Source organism: Carcharhinus amblyrhynchos, chromosome 5 (genome assembly GCF_965287045.1).
Source record: "Carcharhinus amblyrhynchos chromosome 5, sCarAmb.v2.hapA, whole genome shotgun sequence".
Taxonomy (NCBI): domain Eukaryota; kingdom Metazoa; phylum Chordata; class Chondrichthyes; order Carcharhiniformes; family Carcharhinidae; genus Carcharhinus; species Carcharhinus amblyrhynchos.
The window spans coordinates 6555410-6573098 of NC_137328.1; the positions used below are offsets into that span (position 1 = coordinate 6555410).

At 46.6% G+C, this 17689-nt stretch overlaps 1 protein-coding gene across 1 annotated transcript in view; it reads left to right on the top strand.

Annotated features, from left to right (window-relative positions):
• musk (muscle, skeletal, receptor tyrosine kinase) overlaps positions 1-17689 on the top strand; it is a 137388-nt gene that overhangs the window by 44183 nt on the left and 75516 nt on the right. Inside the window, exons 8-9 of the mRNA XM_080189607.1 lie at positions 10403-10409; positions 12396-12659. Of these exons, the coding sequence (XP_080045733.1) occupies positions 10403-10409; positions 12396-12659 (271 nt within the window). The remainder of the gene's footprint in view (positions 1-10402; positions 10410-12395; positions 12660-17689) is intronic.

The following is a 17689-nucleotide window of genomic DNA, read 5'->3' on the forward strand; positions in this document are numbered from 1 at the left end:
GGGCTGGAGGGCCTATTTCCATGCAGTAAACCTCGATGACTCTATTGCTGGAGTTTTGCCACCTCACTCGCCTGAGGCCCAGAAGATGGAGAATGCAGTGAGCCTCGCCTGCCAGTGAAATACTGACCTATGACACTCTCAGGTCTCAAATCCACCTGTTCCCCATATCCCTTTATCCTCTTTTTTATTAGAAATATATCCATCTCCTGGAAGAGGTACAAAAGGCCAAAGATCCCGGAGGGTTGTGAGGCTGGAGGTGTTAGGGTTCTTCTATTTTTACCCCTGGCAAGATAAAGTTATTCAATCTTACTTATTGTCAGTTTAAATTCTCAGCTAAAGAAGATTTTCATTCATCGTAAGAGCTTAACGGACTTGGTCTTTAGATATAAATGTCCTCTCTCCCAAGAGTAGTCAGATATCTCAAGATAAAAGCTACACAGCACAGGGATATTATAGCAAAAAATATCTCTCCCAAAACTTAGTATTCACTATTATGGAACCCAGGAAGAGTTGGCCTTCTTGAGATTTACCGAATGAGCTTGCAACTTTTTAAAATGGTTACTTACTTGGAAACTACAAAAGGTCGTGAATGTAGCCCAATCCATCACGCAAACCAGCCTCCCATCCATCTGTCTGCACTTCCTGCTGGCTTGGAAAAGCAGCCAGCATAATTAAGGATCCCACGCACCCCGGACATTCCCTTTTCCACCCTCTTCTGTTGGGAGAAAGATACAAAACTCTGAGGTCACGTACCAACCGACTCAAGAACAGCTTCTTCCCTGCTGCCTTAAGAATCTTGAATGGACCCACCTCACATTAAGTTGATCTTTCTCTGCACCCTAGCTATCACTGTGACACTACATTCTGCACCCTCTCCTTTCCTTCTGTATGAAAGTTTTGCTTTGTCTGTGTAGCACGCAAGAAACAATACTTTTCACTATGTACTAACACATGTGGCAATAATAAATCAAATCAAAAACTTAATAATAGTTTAGGATTGTATTGTAAGAATGCTTTGAATGTTACAGAGTGAATGCAAGATAAACTAAGTCATCTATATATAAGGTACGCATTTACTTAAAAGTAGACAAGAACTTCAAATCCACTTAGAAGATAAAAGTAGGATATTTAAATAAATGAGAACCAGCTTTTTATACACGCACTCAAGAATATAAAGTGCAGATTTCTGCTGTCTGTGGGTGGAATTTTATGGTTCCATCAATGACAATTAATTTTTGAATGGTTCACTGCATCTTATGCACCCCCCCGCCCCCTCCCCCACCACAAGGGGGTTGTAAAATTCTGTCCCTTGTGTCAGCTTGAGGGGGAAGGATATCAGATCTTGACCCTCCTACAATCCTGAAGGTCTGACTGCCTCGCTGATCTCCTAGGTCTATCTCGTTCATCTAAGTTACTCATTTAAAGAAAATGTTTGACTTTGGATAACTATTGTCTGTTTTACGGTTAGTCTGAGAAATGATCGGGAAGCAGAAAAATGGAAAAAGATGATGCCTTTTTCTGAAACATGGCTGCAATGTCATCAGCATTAGCGTGGTCCCCTCTGTCCATATGTGTTAAATTAATGCCTTCTGCTTTGTCGCAAGCAGCTTTAGCTAATCATTTTTAACCCCTTCATAGACTGAGCTAACGCAGAAAGTTATGGTGGGATCAGGATGTGAGCAGCTGCCACATCTCTTCTGAGGGGAGTTCCACGAAACCATTGTCGCTTGTTGTGAAAACCCACCTGGTTCATCAATATCCTTTAGTGAAGGAAATCTGCCGTCCTTACCTGGTCCAAAACTTCCTTTTGCTGAATCTGGGATATTCCCCCTGGGATGTATAACCTAACTCTGGAGTTTCCTCACTGTCCATTATCTCAACCCCCTTCCTCAGCACATCGTTCAGTGTGTTAGTTACCAGTGGCCCTAACCCGCAGTGCCAAAAGCTCGACTTTCTAACAATTTAGGTAAATATAACAAAGAGCAATTTGCCCCTGGATGGAGCAGCGACAGGAAATTTGCACGCAGTTGTTGTTTGTTCCCCATTTAAAGGAGGCACCTCCTCTTCCTGTACAATCGTGGTCCTATGGCATCCGGATACTTCCCTGAAAATAAACTTGGCAGGTCCTTGAAGTGCTTTCATTAAAGGATTATCAATTGGAAAATTTCTCAGGTTACAAGGGCTTAACAGCCTGGCCACTAATTACAAATGCGCAAATTAGTAACAGAAGGAGGCCATTCGGCTCCTCAAGCCTGCTCCGCTGTGGCTGATCTACTGTGGCCTCAACCCAACAAAGGGAGGCAATGACCCAGTGGTATTATCGTTAGACTATTGAATCCAGAAACTCAGCTGATGTTTTGGGGACCCGGGTTCAAATCTCGCCATGGAGGATGAGGGAATTTGAATTCAATAAATTAATCTAGAATTAAGAATCAACTGATGACCATGAAACCATTGTCGATCGTCAGTAAAACCCATCTGGCTCACTAATGTCCTTTAGGGAAGGAAATCTGCCGTCCTCACCCGGTCTGGCCTACATGTGACTCCAGAGCCACAGCAATGTGGTTGACTCTCAACTGCCCTCGGGCAATTGCGAATGGGCAATAAAAGCTGGCCAGCCAGCGATGCCCATGCCCTCGAAGGAATTATAAAAAAAGAATTCTGCCGACTCTGATAACTTTTAGTTAATCAGGAATATGACCCATTGGCTCAGTGCCAATGTTTCTCCTCCACTCAAACATCCTCCCTCCCCTTTTCTTCTCCCTCTATCCTCCCCTCCCTTCCCACATCGTAGTCTTGTCTTGGATTCCACTCCAACGCATCTTGGCTACTCACCTCACCCCGCTTCTGAAGCAGCCTCAGGGTAACTCACACAGTAGATTAAAAAGAGCGGGGTCAGGAGTAGAGGCTGGGAGACAGGGTGCCTGAATGTACCAGCACTGGCTGGTGTGACTGTACTTGGACCTGCTGGCCAATTTGGAGGGGTGTTCGGAACCCAGGAAGGCCAGAACGGTGAGGAGGCAATCAGGCTCATTAGGAACCTTATTCAACTAAGGTAATCAAACCAACTGCGGTTTTCCAGTTTTCTGATGTGACAGAGGGACAGATCAATGACTGGAGATGGACACTCACGCTGTGGCGTAAGTACTCCAAGCAGGCCTAAAGGCCTTCCATATCTGTCTGGCTGAAAGTGCGACTAATGACCAACTCATAGAGGGGATGTCCCCTCCTCACACCCCACCACCTCACCTTAAACCCCACAATGGTGGCCTTGCTGCTTTTTAGAAAAGTTTTTAAAATGTGGTTCAGAAGCAAACTTCTTGTTGAGACACCCTCTCAGTTACTGACCTTCTACTGCACCTGAGCACCCCTCTCAAACTGGAAGGCCTCTAATTGGTTATCCAGCTTCAGGAATCCTACATGCTGCCCTTAATTGGATACTTAATCTGCATGCTAGCTAATCCTCACCCATATGACAAATCCCAACTTTAATGTGAGACAGGAGAATTCCAGCCTGCGTCAGGTGATCAAAAGAGTTTTCAGGAGTATCTTAGGGGACGGTGAAATAGAGGGATGGCAAGGCAGGGATGGGGAATTCCAGAGAGTAGGGCCTAGGCAGCTGGAGGCTATCAGTGGCACACAGAGAGGTTAAAATCGAGCAATGCACAAGAGGCTGGAGTTAGAGAAGAGCAAATATCCTGGAGAACTGTGAGGCTGTGTAATGACTTTAATCAGGTAATTGAGGTGGGTCTGTTAAAGTATGAACTCCCTGATTAAGGGCCCCCCTAAGTTAATTTGATTTTGTTTATTTGGTTGAAGAACAAACAATGTCTCTAATTAAGGGCCAAATTTTATCTTCAGAATTTGAGATGGCATTTTTTTTTCTTGAATAGTGTAATGTATTTTTGCATTTGTATTTTTGTAATTGTTCTGTAATAAAAAGAGAAGGGCCAAATTGATGGGCCAATCAGGAAGCTTCTTGTTTTGTCCTTAGCTAGGCGTGTCAGTTCCTCTGGGACTCCGAATGTAGACTGCTGACTGAAAGCTCTCTATCTGCTACTGTCAGACTTGTAAATGAAGGGATTTTGGTGAAGGGACTTCTGCCTCTGAGGACTTTTACAGGCTAAAGGAGCAGATATTACAGAAGCAAGGTGGGGGTGAGGTGTTGCGAAAGTAGGGATGAAACTGTTTCAAACAGGAGTCGTCAGCAGGCTCAGGGGTTGATGGATGGACAGAACTTGGTGCAAGTGAGGAGATGGGGAGCTCAAGGCCCTTTCAGAATCCAAACAAAGCCACCTTTTAGCACAATCACAGCGCACGCAGGGGTTAGGGGGCACAGAATCGGAATTATTCAGTGTCAAGCTTATTCTTTTAACATGGCAGGCGGATAAATAGATGGCAGAGCTCATCGAACGGTTTGTCCTCCAAAGCAAACTTAGTCAGAAACCCAAGTGGAAATCCTGTCAGCTCCTGCAATGATTGTGTTCACGTTAAGAGGCCGTCTGTCGCCAGACATAACAAAGGTGTTTTCTTTTCCCCCTTCTCGGAATGTTTGATCCTGCTGCTGTGTGCCACATCAATCCCTGGCTGTAGTCTCACTGCAAACTCACGCTGGGAAAGACGTTGGCAGCTCCGGCCAACAGATTGTTAGCTCGAAGATCCAAGAGTGATTCTGGTTTCAATTTACCAACCCTGCAATGACCTTAACCAATGATATTGACGCAGGCGCTAACGCTCCAATGCATTTTGTTTTAAATATTACAGACAGTTTAGTGTTGTCTTAATAACCCAGAGACTTGTATTCACTCCGTTTGAAGCCATAACATGAAGATTAACCAAGCTTGCTCTGGCAATGAAAATATATTTACTCTTCTCTCTCCCACTTTGATATCAAGTTTCACAGCACAGATAGTGGCCCAGCTGGTCTTTGCTGGGTTTTATGCTCCGCACTGTTCCCCTTCCGACTTACTTCATCATCCTATCAACATAGTCTGATCTTCTCTCCCTCCTCCAGTTTATCCAGTTTTCCCTTAAAGGCATCCATGCTATTTGCCTCAACCACTCCCTATGGTAGTGAGTTCCACACTCTCTGGCCATAGATGTCTTGCCTGAATTCCCTGTTGGATTTATTAGTGACTTTTTGATTTGATTTATTATTGTCACGTGTATTAGCATACAGTGAAAAGTATTTTTCCTTGCATACTATACAGGCAAAGCATATCGTTCATAGACACTGCAGAATGTAGTGTTACAGTCATAGCTAGGGTGTGGAGAAAGATCAATTTAGTGAGAGGTAGGTCCATTCAAAAGTCTGATAGCAGCAGGGAAGAAGCTGTTCTTGACGTGACCTCAGACTTTTGTATCTTTTTCCTGACAGAAGAAGGTGGAAGGGAGAATGTCCGGGATGCGTAGGGTTTTTAATTTTGCTGGCTGCTTTTCTGAGGCAGCAGGAAGTGTAGACAGAGTCAATGGATGGGAGGCTGGTTTGCGTGATGGATTGGGCTACATTCACAACATTTTGTAGTTTCTTGCAGTCTTGGGCACAGCAGGAGCCCATACTAAGTTGTGATACAACCAGAAAGAATGTTTTCTATGGTACATCTGTAAAAGTTGGAAGAATATGGAAGAGAGAGTGCCCAGGGTGCTTGTGATCTTTAATCATGCTGGGTGCTTTTCCAAGGCAGCGGGAAGTGTAGATAGAGTCAATGGATGGGAGGCTGGTTTGATGGATTGGGCTACATTCACGATCTTTGTAGTTCCTTGTGGTCTTGGGCAGAGCAGGAGCCCATACCAAGCTGTGATACAACCAGAAAGAATGCTTTCTCTGGGGCATCTGTAAAAGTTGGTGAGAGTCGTAGCTGACATTCCGAATTTCCTTCGTCTCCTGAGAAAGTAGAGGCATAGAGGAAAGAAGAGTATCTTGTGTTCACAGCCAATAGTTGTGGTCTCCCCTACAAGTGGAAGAATTGGGGTAGATTTAATGCCCCCCCCGGCAGGTTTGAAGATGAGGGCATGTTAAATCAATGGGCATCCTGCCCTCCCACTCTTGCCACCACCACATCTGGGGCTGGGTATTGGGCAGCTTCCTTCCCTGTGGGCCAACTGAGGCCCTCACTAAGGGCTTCATCTCACCATTACCAACATTTGGCCAGCAGCAGAAAAGGCCCACACTGAGTGGTGAGCCTGGCAAGTTTCCCTGGGTGGGCAGGGAGGAGATGTCCCTCCTTAATTGTCCCCCTCAGCCTATCAGAGGGTCCCCCAAAGAGTAACTCCCTCCCTACCTGCTCAGTTTCCCTCCCTCATGTCTCTCAAATCCCAGCCCCCACTTCCTCGTCAACCCTCCCAAAGCAGTAATAAAATTCCAATTTCTCTTAGCTCTTCATCACCCAATTGCAGAACTGGCAGTGGCCACTGGTGCTACCAGTACATTGAGAGATGCCAGCCTCTGGGGTCCCCAGGTTCAAATCCCACCGCGGCAGATGGTGGAATTTGAATTCAATGAATGATGTCCAGAATTAAGAATCGACTGATGACCATGAAACAATTGTCGATTGTCGTAAAAATCCATCTGGTTCACTAATGTCCTTGAGGGAAGGAAATCTGCCGTCCTTACCCGGTCTGGCCTACATGTGACTCCAGAGCCACGGCAATGTGGTTAACTCTCAACTGCCCTTGGGCAAGTAGGGATGGGCAATAAATACAGGCTCGGCCAGCGACGCCCATGTCCCATGAATAATTAAAAGAAAGAAAAGCGAATAAAACAGCTTTGTGAGGTCTGAAGTCCTGTCCCTGAGGAGCAGTTCCTCGCTTCGGTGGGCTTTCCCCCTGTCCTGCTAATGTTTTACTCAGGGAGGCAGACTCATGGCACCCTGTGTAATTCAGCCCATCTTCTCCATGTTTGCCCTATCAAACCCCTGCATAGTTTTTAAGACCTCTATCAGGTCCCCCCTCACACTTCCCTATTTTAGATTTATTCTATTTTTTCAAACATTAATTTGATATGACCTCCTTATCTTTATGTTTCTCTGTAATTTTAGGCAACCAGTTGAGTTCATAACGTGTCTCATTTATACATGCTCAAGGTGACATGCATTCACACACAGGGACCCATCCTCCGCAAACAAAAGGAACACGTCCAAGCCTTGCGTCTCCTTTGAATTGCCCAGGATCTTAGGGAGCCAAGAGTTCTTTGTTGTTTTCTCCATGGCAATGCCTCACCCAATCAGAACCAACTCCCCAACCGATAAGCACCCTTTTCTCCTGTTGGCAGCACAGTGGTTAGCGCTGCTGCCTCATAGTGTCAAGGGCCCAGGTTCGATTCCCGGCTTGGGTCACTGTCTGTGCGGAGTCTGCACGTTCTTCCCGTGTCTGTGTGGGTTTCCTGCGGGTGTTCCGGTTTCCTCCCACAGTCAGAAAGGCGTACTGGTTAGGTAGATTGGCCATGCTAAACTCTCCCTCCGTGTACCCGAACAGGTGCCAGAGTTTGGCGATTAGGGGATTTTCACAGCAACTTCATTGCAGTGTTAATGTAAGCCTACTTGTAATGCTAATAAATAAACAAATGTGGGAAACACTGGGGTAGACAGAGAGATGGCCAATAAATTGGATAAGCCAGTGACACCCAAATCCCAAGAATGGATTTGTGAGCCTACTTTTGACGCAAATAAATGAACTTCAAATTGTGACAGTTTGAAATTTGGTATTCTTGTGTTTGTCCTGATGAGTGCAGGATGAAAATCTTTGTCAACACGTCTCGCTTTTCAGCAGTTCTCAAGTTCTGAGTGACTGTTCCCTTTACTAAATCTCGTCTTTAAGTTTTTGGCTGTAAAAACGACGGTTTAGGTTCGGCAAATGTCAGCCAGATTATTCGTGGGATAGACACAACCGTGAGGTAAAGGGAAAGTAACTTTTACTGCAAACATATCCATGGAACGGAATCAGAGGGATGGAGTGAAGTGTAGCTGTGTTCACCACCTCTCAACATTCCCAGCTGGCTAACAGATGCAGTAAAGTGAGTGCTGAACGAGGGGCACAGTTAAAGAGAAAAGAAGCTTTTAATAAAAGCCCAGACTGTAAGAACAGTCACACCCGTCAAAGCAGAACCCATTCTTTGAACACAAGGCTGAAGCCAGATTTCTTCTGGTTAGTTGGAATTCATATCCACAGGGGAGGTGATGGTCCAGCGGCATTCTCGTTAGATTATTAATCCAGAAACTCAGTTAATGCTCTGGGGACCTGGGTTCGAATCCCGCCACGGCAGATGGTGGAATTTAAATTCAATTAAAAAAAAGATCTGGATTTTAGAATCTGCTGATGAGCATGAAACCATTGTCGGTTGTTGGAAAAACGGCTTAGGGAAGGAAATCTATCGCCCTTACCCGGTCTGGCCTACATGGGACTCCGGAGTCACAGCAAATGTGGTTGACTCCCAGTTGCCCTCGGGCAGCCAGCGACGCCTACGCCCCACAAATTAATTTCTAAAATGTTCCATCCTCTCCCAGGCTACCGTGGGCCACAGGAGTGGGATCTTGCTGGCTCCGGTGCCGTGTGTCAGGTGTGGCTGACCATATAAAGAAACATTCATCGCTCGGCACGTCAACCAATGCTTCCTAGCAACTTGGCTCCTGGCCAAGCAGAAACCGCCAGCCTTCCCAATCAATCTCCCGTCTGTGCACGTGCAAAACCCCTTCTGAAATCCTAGTCTGTCATTCGGCGGAAGGTATTGCAAGTCTCAAAATTCAACCCGGCCCCACGTTTAATCCGTCTTCCTTTCAAATATTTTTAACCGTGGCGTTTAGCCTAACATTCCGTAGACAAACAGAGGTGGGTAAACAATCTGTGGTCAGTAAAGTTTTTACTGATAACTCTCGTGCACTACAATGAGGGGGAAACCCCAGCTTTGTGTGTCTTGGGCCAAGCATTCCAGTGAAGCAAGTCGCGCGAAAGGCTGGCGATAGCTCAGAGACGCACGTATGTAGTAAATTCCTGTTGGAGATCTCCCTTGAATTTGTCAGTACGGAAATAGGTGTTTTTAACAAGATTAATCTCGTGCCCTCAAAATACTCCATCAACTTTCAAAATACCATCCAGAACAATGCCATTTATTTCACCCGAATGTCTCAAATTACTCAGAAGTTTCCCCTCTCTGTATCAAGCAATCAATCTGAAATGTGTTAAGATTCTTGCTCACCTAAACTTGCTGATTTTAACCTTAACCCTAGATTTTGCTTCCAGGCAGAGAGCTGTACCCTGATTCCTGTTTAATGGTTGCTTGCAACAAACATGTTTAAGGATTTGTTGAGATGTTGTGAATGTGACACACATTCTTCTCTCTGCAGGACATCAGTAAAGTTGCTGCATATTTATAGGGTCTGATTCCCACCACACCTGTCCACCCCGAGCTAGGGCCCCTCACACACACACACACATGCACATATGCACTAATGCATAAATCTCAAGGGTTCAGGGTGAAGTCTACACAGTTCACACACACACACAGACACACGGACACAGAGACTCATGGACACTCACATTGTGCAGTCTCGCACAACTCAAAGACACACACAGATCTTGAAGGATCAGAGTGCAGTCTGACAAATCTCTCTCTCTCACAACCCCCCACACACACCCCCCCCCCCCCCCACACACACACACACACACAGATACAAACAAAGGCACATATATGCTCACACACATGAAGTGCAGTTGAGCACAATTCTCAAACCCAACACACACACGGTGCAGTTGAATACAGCTCTCAAGCACAGACACACACACACAAACACCCTCACACACACTCACACTCTCACATACACACACTCTCACACATACACACACACACACTCTCACATACACACACTCTCACACATACACACACTCACACTCTCACACATACACACACACACACGCTCACACTCTCACAGACTCACTCTCACACTCACTCTCACACTCACTCTCAATCTCACTCTCACTCTCACACTCTCACACTCGCACACTCACTCTCACTCTCACTCTCACACTCTCACACTCTCTCACACACACACACAGGCACACCCACACGGTGCAGTTGAATGCAGCCCTCTCACACGCACACATACACATGTTAGGGCTGAAGTCTAACACGACTCTCGCACATACACAGAATTGGGGAGTTATCTAACACAACTCATAGACACACACACAGGAATAGCTCAGGTTGTAATTCTCCTTACACAACACATGTGCACACACACACACACACACACACACACACACACACACACACACACACACACACACACACACACACACACACACACACTGCATCTTACGTTAATGGACAAAAGTCTAACTTTCCTCTTCTTCTTCCTGGTTTTGGATTCACTCTGTCCGATCTCCGATGGAACCTGCTACTTCCCCATAGAATGGAGGTAAGAGTACAGAATTATTCTGAAAGATTCCTGGACCGCTGCACCAGTTGTCAAAGCAGCAATTGTTTCCGTCCAGTAGAAAACAAAAACGCCAAATGCCACATTTGGCAAAAGATAAAAATCCAAATGTTTGTGATGCTTTTTATTGGAATGAAGTGAACAGAGAGAGGGAGTTTCACCTCTCCGGGTGGGGCATGGGAAGTGTGAAGATTTTATCCGTGGCTCTCTCTGTCCTGGCCTATCACAGTGAGAAGTCTCACAACACCAGGTTAAAGTCCAACAGGTTTATTTGGTAGTAAATGCCACTAGCTTTCGGAACACTGTTCCTTCGTCAGGTGAGTGGGGAGTTCTGATCACAAACAGGGCATATAAAGGCACACACACAGTTTACAGAATACTGATTAGAATGCGAATCTTTACAGCTAATCTGCTATTCAAGTCTTAAAGGTGCAGACAATGTGAGTGGAGATAGCATTGAACATAGGTTAAAGAGATGTGTATTGTCTCCAGACAGGACAGTAAGTGAGATGTCGCATCAGAGGGGGTCACGTTTTCTGTTGGTTGCTGGCTTTTCAGGGATTGGCCGCAGTGTGGTAGATAATAAGTGGAGTTAAATCAGGGAGTTGCTTTGGGTCAGATGCTTTTCGCATTGGTATTCTCACTCTTTTGGCCATTTTTGGAATGAAGGTTATGTCCTGGGGAGGGTGTTGCAGGCACAACATCTGCTTGTAACAACCAGCATGAATTCCTCACCTCCCATTGCAAAGCTCCAAGGTTACCAGCACGTTGGTGATTGTGTGCCGAGATTTTCTTCTCAGTGCTGCACAGGAACAGGGCCTTCAGCCCTCCCAGCCTGTGCCGATCATGATGCCTGCCTAAACAAAAACCGTACCCTCTTAGAGTCCATATCCTTCCATTTCCATCCTAGTCATGTATTTATCTAGTTAAGTTCCAGACATTCACCGCTCTCTGTGTAAAAAAACTTGCCTCGCACATCTCCTCTAAACCTTTCCCCTCGCACTTTAAACCTATGTCCCCTAGCACTTGACTTTTCTACCTTAGGAAAGAGCATCTGACTATCCACTCTGTCCATGCCACTCAATCTTGTAAACCTCCATCAGGTCACCCCTCAACCTCCATCATTCCAGTGAGAACAAACAGAGTTTCTCCAACCTCTCCTCGTGTCTAATACCCTCCAGACCAGGCAACATCCTGGTAAACCTCGTCTGTACTCTCTCCAAAGCATCCACATCCTTCTAGTAGCGTGGCAACCAGAATTGTACACAATATTCCAAATGAGGCCTAACCATGGTTCTGTACAGCTGCAGCATGACCTGCTAATTTTTGTATTCAGTATCCCGATCGTTGAAGGCAAGCTTCTTGGTTACCTTATCCACCTGCATTGCCGCTTTCGGTGATCATTGGATAAGTACGCCCAGATCTCTCCATGCTAACTGCATTGTTAACTGTGCAATAGTAAACTTCAACGTGGTGTAGAAAGGTGATGTGTATTGACCCACCATTCAGTGATGTGGGGGAGGGGGGGGCTCTTTTACATTTAAAACTGTTTTACCCCTTCAGAGAGCCAGCACAGAGATGATGGGCCCAATGGCCTTCTTCTGCGCTTTATTCATTCTGTGATTCTGTAAACGGCGTGTCTGCTTGAGGTCCCTTCATATCTCGAACCTCTTCCAACCCCCTGAATTCTCTGCTCTCCTCCTCTTTAGCTCCCTGTCCCAATCTGAATTTAACCACTCCACCGTTGGCGGCCAATGATTTGCACCTGCCCAGTCCCTAAATTCTGAAATTCCCTCCTGAAATCTACCCCCGTCCTCCCTTTAAAGGCGATTCTTAAAACCGCTGCGTCTGGCCAGAATGAAAGAGAGCACACGTGAGAGAGTTGGGGGTAGGGGGAGCGAGTGAAAGAGAGAGACTTTCCTGAACGTTTATACGCATCACTTCAGCAGGTCTCGTTTCTGATTTCAGATTGTACAAAGGTGACTTGGGCTACTGCAGTACCTACCGTGGAGAGACGTGTAAAGGTGTCCTGGGGAAGGGCAGACTTGTTTTCTTCAACGCCTCTTACGCTGATGCGGAGGGAACACAAGAGATGATGTCCCGGAGTGCGTGGACGGAGCTGGACGGTGTCAGCTTATTGTGCAAACCAGCTGCGGAGTCATTACTCTGCCATTCCATTTACCACGACTGCAACCCATCCGGGGTGGGACCTGCCCCGAAGCCCGTGTGCCGGTAGGTCAGTCACCGAGATGCTGTGGAAACTCGCAGGGCAACAGGGAAAGAACTGGTAAAAATGCCACAAATTGGATAACTCTTTGCGGATGGGCCAAATGGCCTCCTTCTGGGCATAACCATTCTCTGATTTTAAGTTACTCCTGTCAGTGCGAGATGAATATAACAGGTATTTCACTACGGATCTCCAAGGCAGCTGTTTATCCATTCATTTTAATATGCCCGCTAAAATTAATTCAATCTTGGCAGTCGTGAAGTTTTGGTCCCTTATGTTTTCCAGCTTTCACTAGTTTGCAAATTCCTATTTAAAAAGAGAGAGATCTGGAGTGGCTCGGTAGCACAGTGGTTAGCACTACTGACTCACAGCGCCAGGGACCCTGGTTCGATTCCCAGCTTGCATCGCTATCTGTCTGGAGTTTGCATGTTCTCTCCGTCTCTGCGTGGGTTTCCTCCGGGTGCTCAGGTTTCCTCCCACACTCCAAAGACATGCGGGTTAAGTTGATTGGCCATGGTAAATTGACCTTAGTTTCAGGAGGATTATGATGGTAAATATATGGGGATAGGGGGGTTGCTGTTGGTGCAGGCTCGATGGGCCGAATTGCCTCCTTCTGTACTGTAGGGATTCTATGAATCCATGACATTGCATTTAAATAGCACCTCTCAGGACATCCCAAAGCACTTTGCAGGCAATAAAGTATTGGCAAAGTATCATTGTCATGTCAAAAATGTGGTTGTTGATTTGCACACAGCAAGTTCCCAGAAGTAGCAGCAAAATACACGGCCAGACCATTTACTCTGGAGATCTCTGTTGAGGGAAAACTGTTCCACCCAAAAAAATAGGGCAGTCCTTCCGTTGAAAGGTTGTTAGCTTCCATTTGAGAGGTTAAAGCTCCAACGTCTCGTCTGAGAAGTGGATCTGAGCACCACAGGTAATTGTTAATTCCAATCTGCCATGCTATTTCCCTCCCAGTATGGTTACGCTGCTATTTGAGCTGTGGATTGCCATGGCTAAATTTAGGGTGGTTCAGATGGCAATTGGCACCAGCACTGTGCGTAGCACGACTCCCGTTTCCTTATACCAGCGAGGCCTTCAGACTCTGTGGACGTGTGAGGACTTTGAGAGATCAGGGTTCCCTGTAAACAATGTGGTTGGCTCCCAACTGCCCTCCGAAATGGCTGAGCAAACCACTCAGCTCAAAGGCAATTAGGGATGGGGCAATAAATGCTGGACAGCCAGCTACGTCCATGTCCCACTAATGAATAAAAAAAGCAAAATGTTCCTTGTAACGATCAAAGGGCAGGATTTTACCGGCACGTCCGCCCATGGTCCGTACGATCCCGTCTGAAGCCGATGGAGAGTGCCATTCTCCGAGCCTCGCCCGCCCCCAGAATCGGGGCAGGCAAGCCAAAAAATTCCGGCCAAAGTATCATCATAAAATCCTACAGTGCAGAAGGAGGCCATTCAGTCCATCGAGTCTTCACCGACCCAGGTCCTATCCCCATAACTCCATATATTTACCCTAGCTAGTCCTCCTGACACTAAGGGGCAATTTGGCATGGCCAATCCACCTAACCCCCACATCTCTGGACTGTGGGAGGAAACCCATGCAGGCACGGGGAGAACATGCCAACCCTGCACAGACAGTGACCGAAGCCGGGAATCGAACCCGGATCCCTGGCACTGTGAGACAGCGATGCTGGCCACCGTGCCGGTCTCTGTGCTGCCAATACTTAATTTCACGACTGCCAAGATTGCATTGTTAATTTTAGCGGGCATATTAAAATGAATGGATAAGCAGCTGCCTTGGAGAGCTGTAGTGAAATGCCTGTTATATTCATCTAACGCTGGCAAGAATAACTTGAGATCACAGAATGGTTATGCCCAGAAGGAGGCCATTTGGCCCCATCCATCTGGACTGGCTCTCCGAAAGAGTTATCCAATTAGCCGCACTCATCAGTTCTTTCCCTGTTGCCCTGTGATTTTTCTACAGAAAATAGTCCCACTTTGCTTTGCGGACGGGAGAAGTTGTGAATTTTGCGTTTAGCGTTGAAGAATAGGACATTTTTCCCACTTTCTACATCCAGTTCCAGCCACTTCCAGATCAGTCAAAGCATGGGCCAGGCACAGAACAACTTCACTGAGGTATCAGCCAGGGCTTAGTGGGTAGCGTTGTGGACGCAAACCAAAGATTTGAGCACAGGTAGGCTGCCATGTCAAGTGTGGCACCGAGGGAATGCAGAGCTGGCAGAAGTGCCACCTTTCAGATGAGACAATGAAGACGCTACCTGCCTTCTCAGGCAAGAGATAAAAGATCACACGACTCGATTTGAGGAAGGGTGGCTTTTCTCGCAGTGTCCGAGTTACTGGCGGGGCGCGATCTGACCGGACGTTCACGCCACGCTCCTGCGGCAGCGAGCTCAGAGAATTTGGTGGCCACTCAAATCTCCGTTCATTGCAGAGGGATGGGGAAATCCCACCGGCACAAACAATGGTAAAATTCTGGCCTTTCAACCAGCGCCGAGGAACAGGTGATCTGGGCCAAAATTCTCTCATCTTAACCACCGCGGGAATCATACTGGGCAAGAAAGAAAATTTAAAATTACAGCATGGAAACAGGCCCAACTTGTCCACGCCACCTTGTTTTTTAACCGCTAAGCCAGACCCAATTGCCCGCATTTGGCCCATATCCCTCCATACCCATCTTACCCATTTATAGTCCAAACGCTTTTTAAAGAGGAACAGCTGGGGACTCTGGGTCTGTACTCCTTAGAGTTTAGAAGGATGAAGGGGGATCTTATTGAAATTTATAGGATACTGCGAGGCCCGGATAGACTGGATGTGGATAGGATGTTTCCATTAGTAGGAAAAACTAGAACCAGAGGCCACAACCTCAGGCTAAAGGGACGTTCCTTTAAAACAGAGATGAGGAGAAATTTCTTCAGCCAGAGAGTGGGGAATCTGTGGAATTCTTTGCCGCAGAAGGCTGTAGGGATCAGGTCATTGAGTGTCTTTCAGACAGTGCCAGATAGGTTCTGGATTAATAAGGGGGATCAGGGGTTATGGGGAAAGGGCAGGGGAATGGGGATGAGAAAAATATCAGCCATGATCGAATGGCACAGCAGACTCGATGGGCCGAGTGGCCTAATTCTGCCCCTATGTCTTACGGTCTTATGGCCTAAAAGACAGAATTGGGCGGATTGTTTAAATGTGCGTTGAGTTCAGGCAGGAATTTCCAGTGGTATGCAGATTTGTTGCTGTGTTTCCCGCATTGTAAAAATCAGTAAGCTTTAAGCGTTGCTCACTGTATCGCTCTCTGGGATTTCCTCAGGTTGTGAAGGGTTTGTTTTGCCACCAAACCTTCAAAGTGTACATCCTCCAAAAGACTGTGTTGGTTTTCCGCATCATTTACCTCTGAATAATATCACCGGTTTATTATTGATTAATCCTAATTAGGGAATTTGTTTTTGCATCGCACTCGGGTCAGGATTGTAATAGCCCAGAGTCCCATGTGGACAATGGCTCTTGCAACCAATAAAGGAAGAAGGTCAGAGATGCATCCTATTAGCCTGGATCGGATCCAAGTCCCAGTCCCAGAGGAGGAAGCCACGTGTTTCAGCCCCGCTGTTCTACCCAGACCTGTGCCCACATCTGTTTCCCATTAATTATCCTCCACCAGTGTAATCTCCTGTAAATTTACAGTGCGTAGTATATTAGACAGCAACCTCCTACAGCCACGGAAAGGGATGTTCACCAATTTCTCTCGATAAATATGTAATTTATTTTAACTCAATGTTGGAATGCAGGACTGAGGAGAGAGCCATTCATTTGGCCCTCCTCTGCCGTTCCACAATAGACCTGGTTGTGGCTTTGACTCTCACTGCTACTTTCCTGCCACCCCACCCCCTCTCTCTCCTGCACTCCCTCCCCACCCAACTCCCTCTCACCCCCCCATACCCTCCTTCCTCCCCCTTCCCCTCTCCTCATCCCCTCCAACCCCATTCCCCCCAACCCCCACTCCCTCCCTCTCCCCCCTACTCCTTACCCCTCCCCACCCACTGTCCCCCTCTCCTCACCCACTCCTCTCCCCCTTCCCCCTGCCGCCAACCCCCCCCTCCCCCCCCCACTCCGTTATCTATCAAAAACCTGTCTAACTCATCCTCAAGTAAATTCAACCTCCACTGCTGGTCTGGGGAAGACAATTCTACATACTAACAACCCTCTGAGAGAAAACACCTTCCTCATCTCATAAATTCATAAGACATAGGAGCAGAATTAGACCATTCGGCCCATCGATCTGCTCCACCATTCAATTATGGTAGATTTTTTTATCGAATTCAAATTCCACCATCTGCCGTGGCGAGATTTGAACCCAGGTCCCCATTAAGCTGAGTTTCTGGATTGATAGTCTAGCGATAATACCACTAGGCCATCGCTTCTATCGCACCCATCGTCATGGGTACATAAATCCCAAAATCTTACATGTGCAGCGAGTGATTAGGAAGGCAGATGGAATGTTGGTGTTTACTATAAGGGGAATGGAATATAAAAGTAGGGATGTTTTACAGCAACTGTCCAGGGTCTTGGTGAGGCCACATCTGGAATAAAATGTACAGTTTTGGTGTCCTTATTTGAAAGAGCGTATAAATGTGTTCAGAGAACACTTCCCTGTGGGGATACTCCTTGTTCCCATTTTCCTGCCTTCTCCCCATAACCGTTACCAATTAAAAATCTGTCTGAGTCTCCCTTAAATTTACTCACTGTTCCAGCATCCACCGCACTTTGGGGGAGCGAATTCCACAGATCCACAACCCTTTCGGGAGAAGTAGTTTCTCCGCCTTAAAGGAGGGGTCACTTATTCTTAAACAGAGTTGGCTTGTTCTAGTCTCCCCACAAGAAGAAACATCCTCTGGGTACCCACCCTGTTAAACCCCATCAGGACCTTACATTTCAATAGCACCACCTGTCATTCTTCTAAACTCCAATGGGTGTAGGCACAACCTGCCTAACCTTTCCGCAGAAGATCAACCCC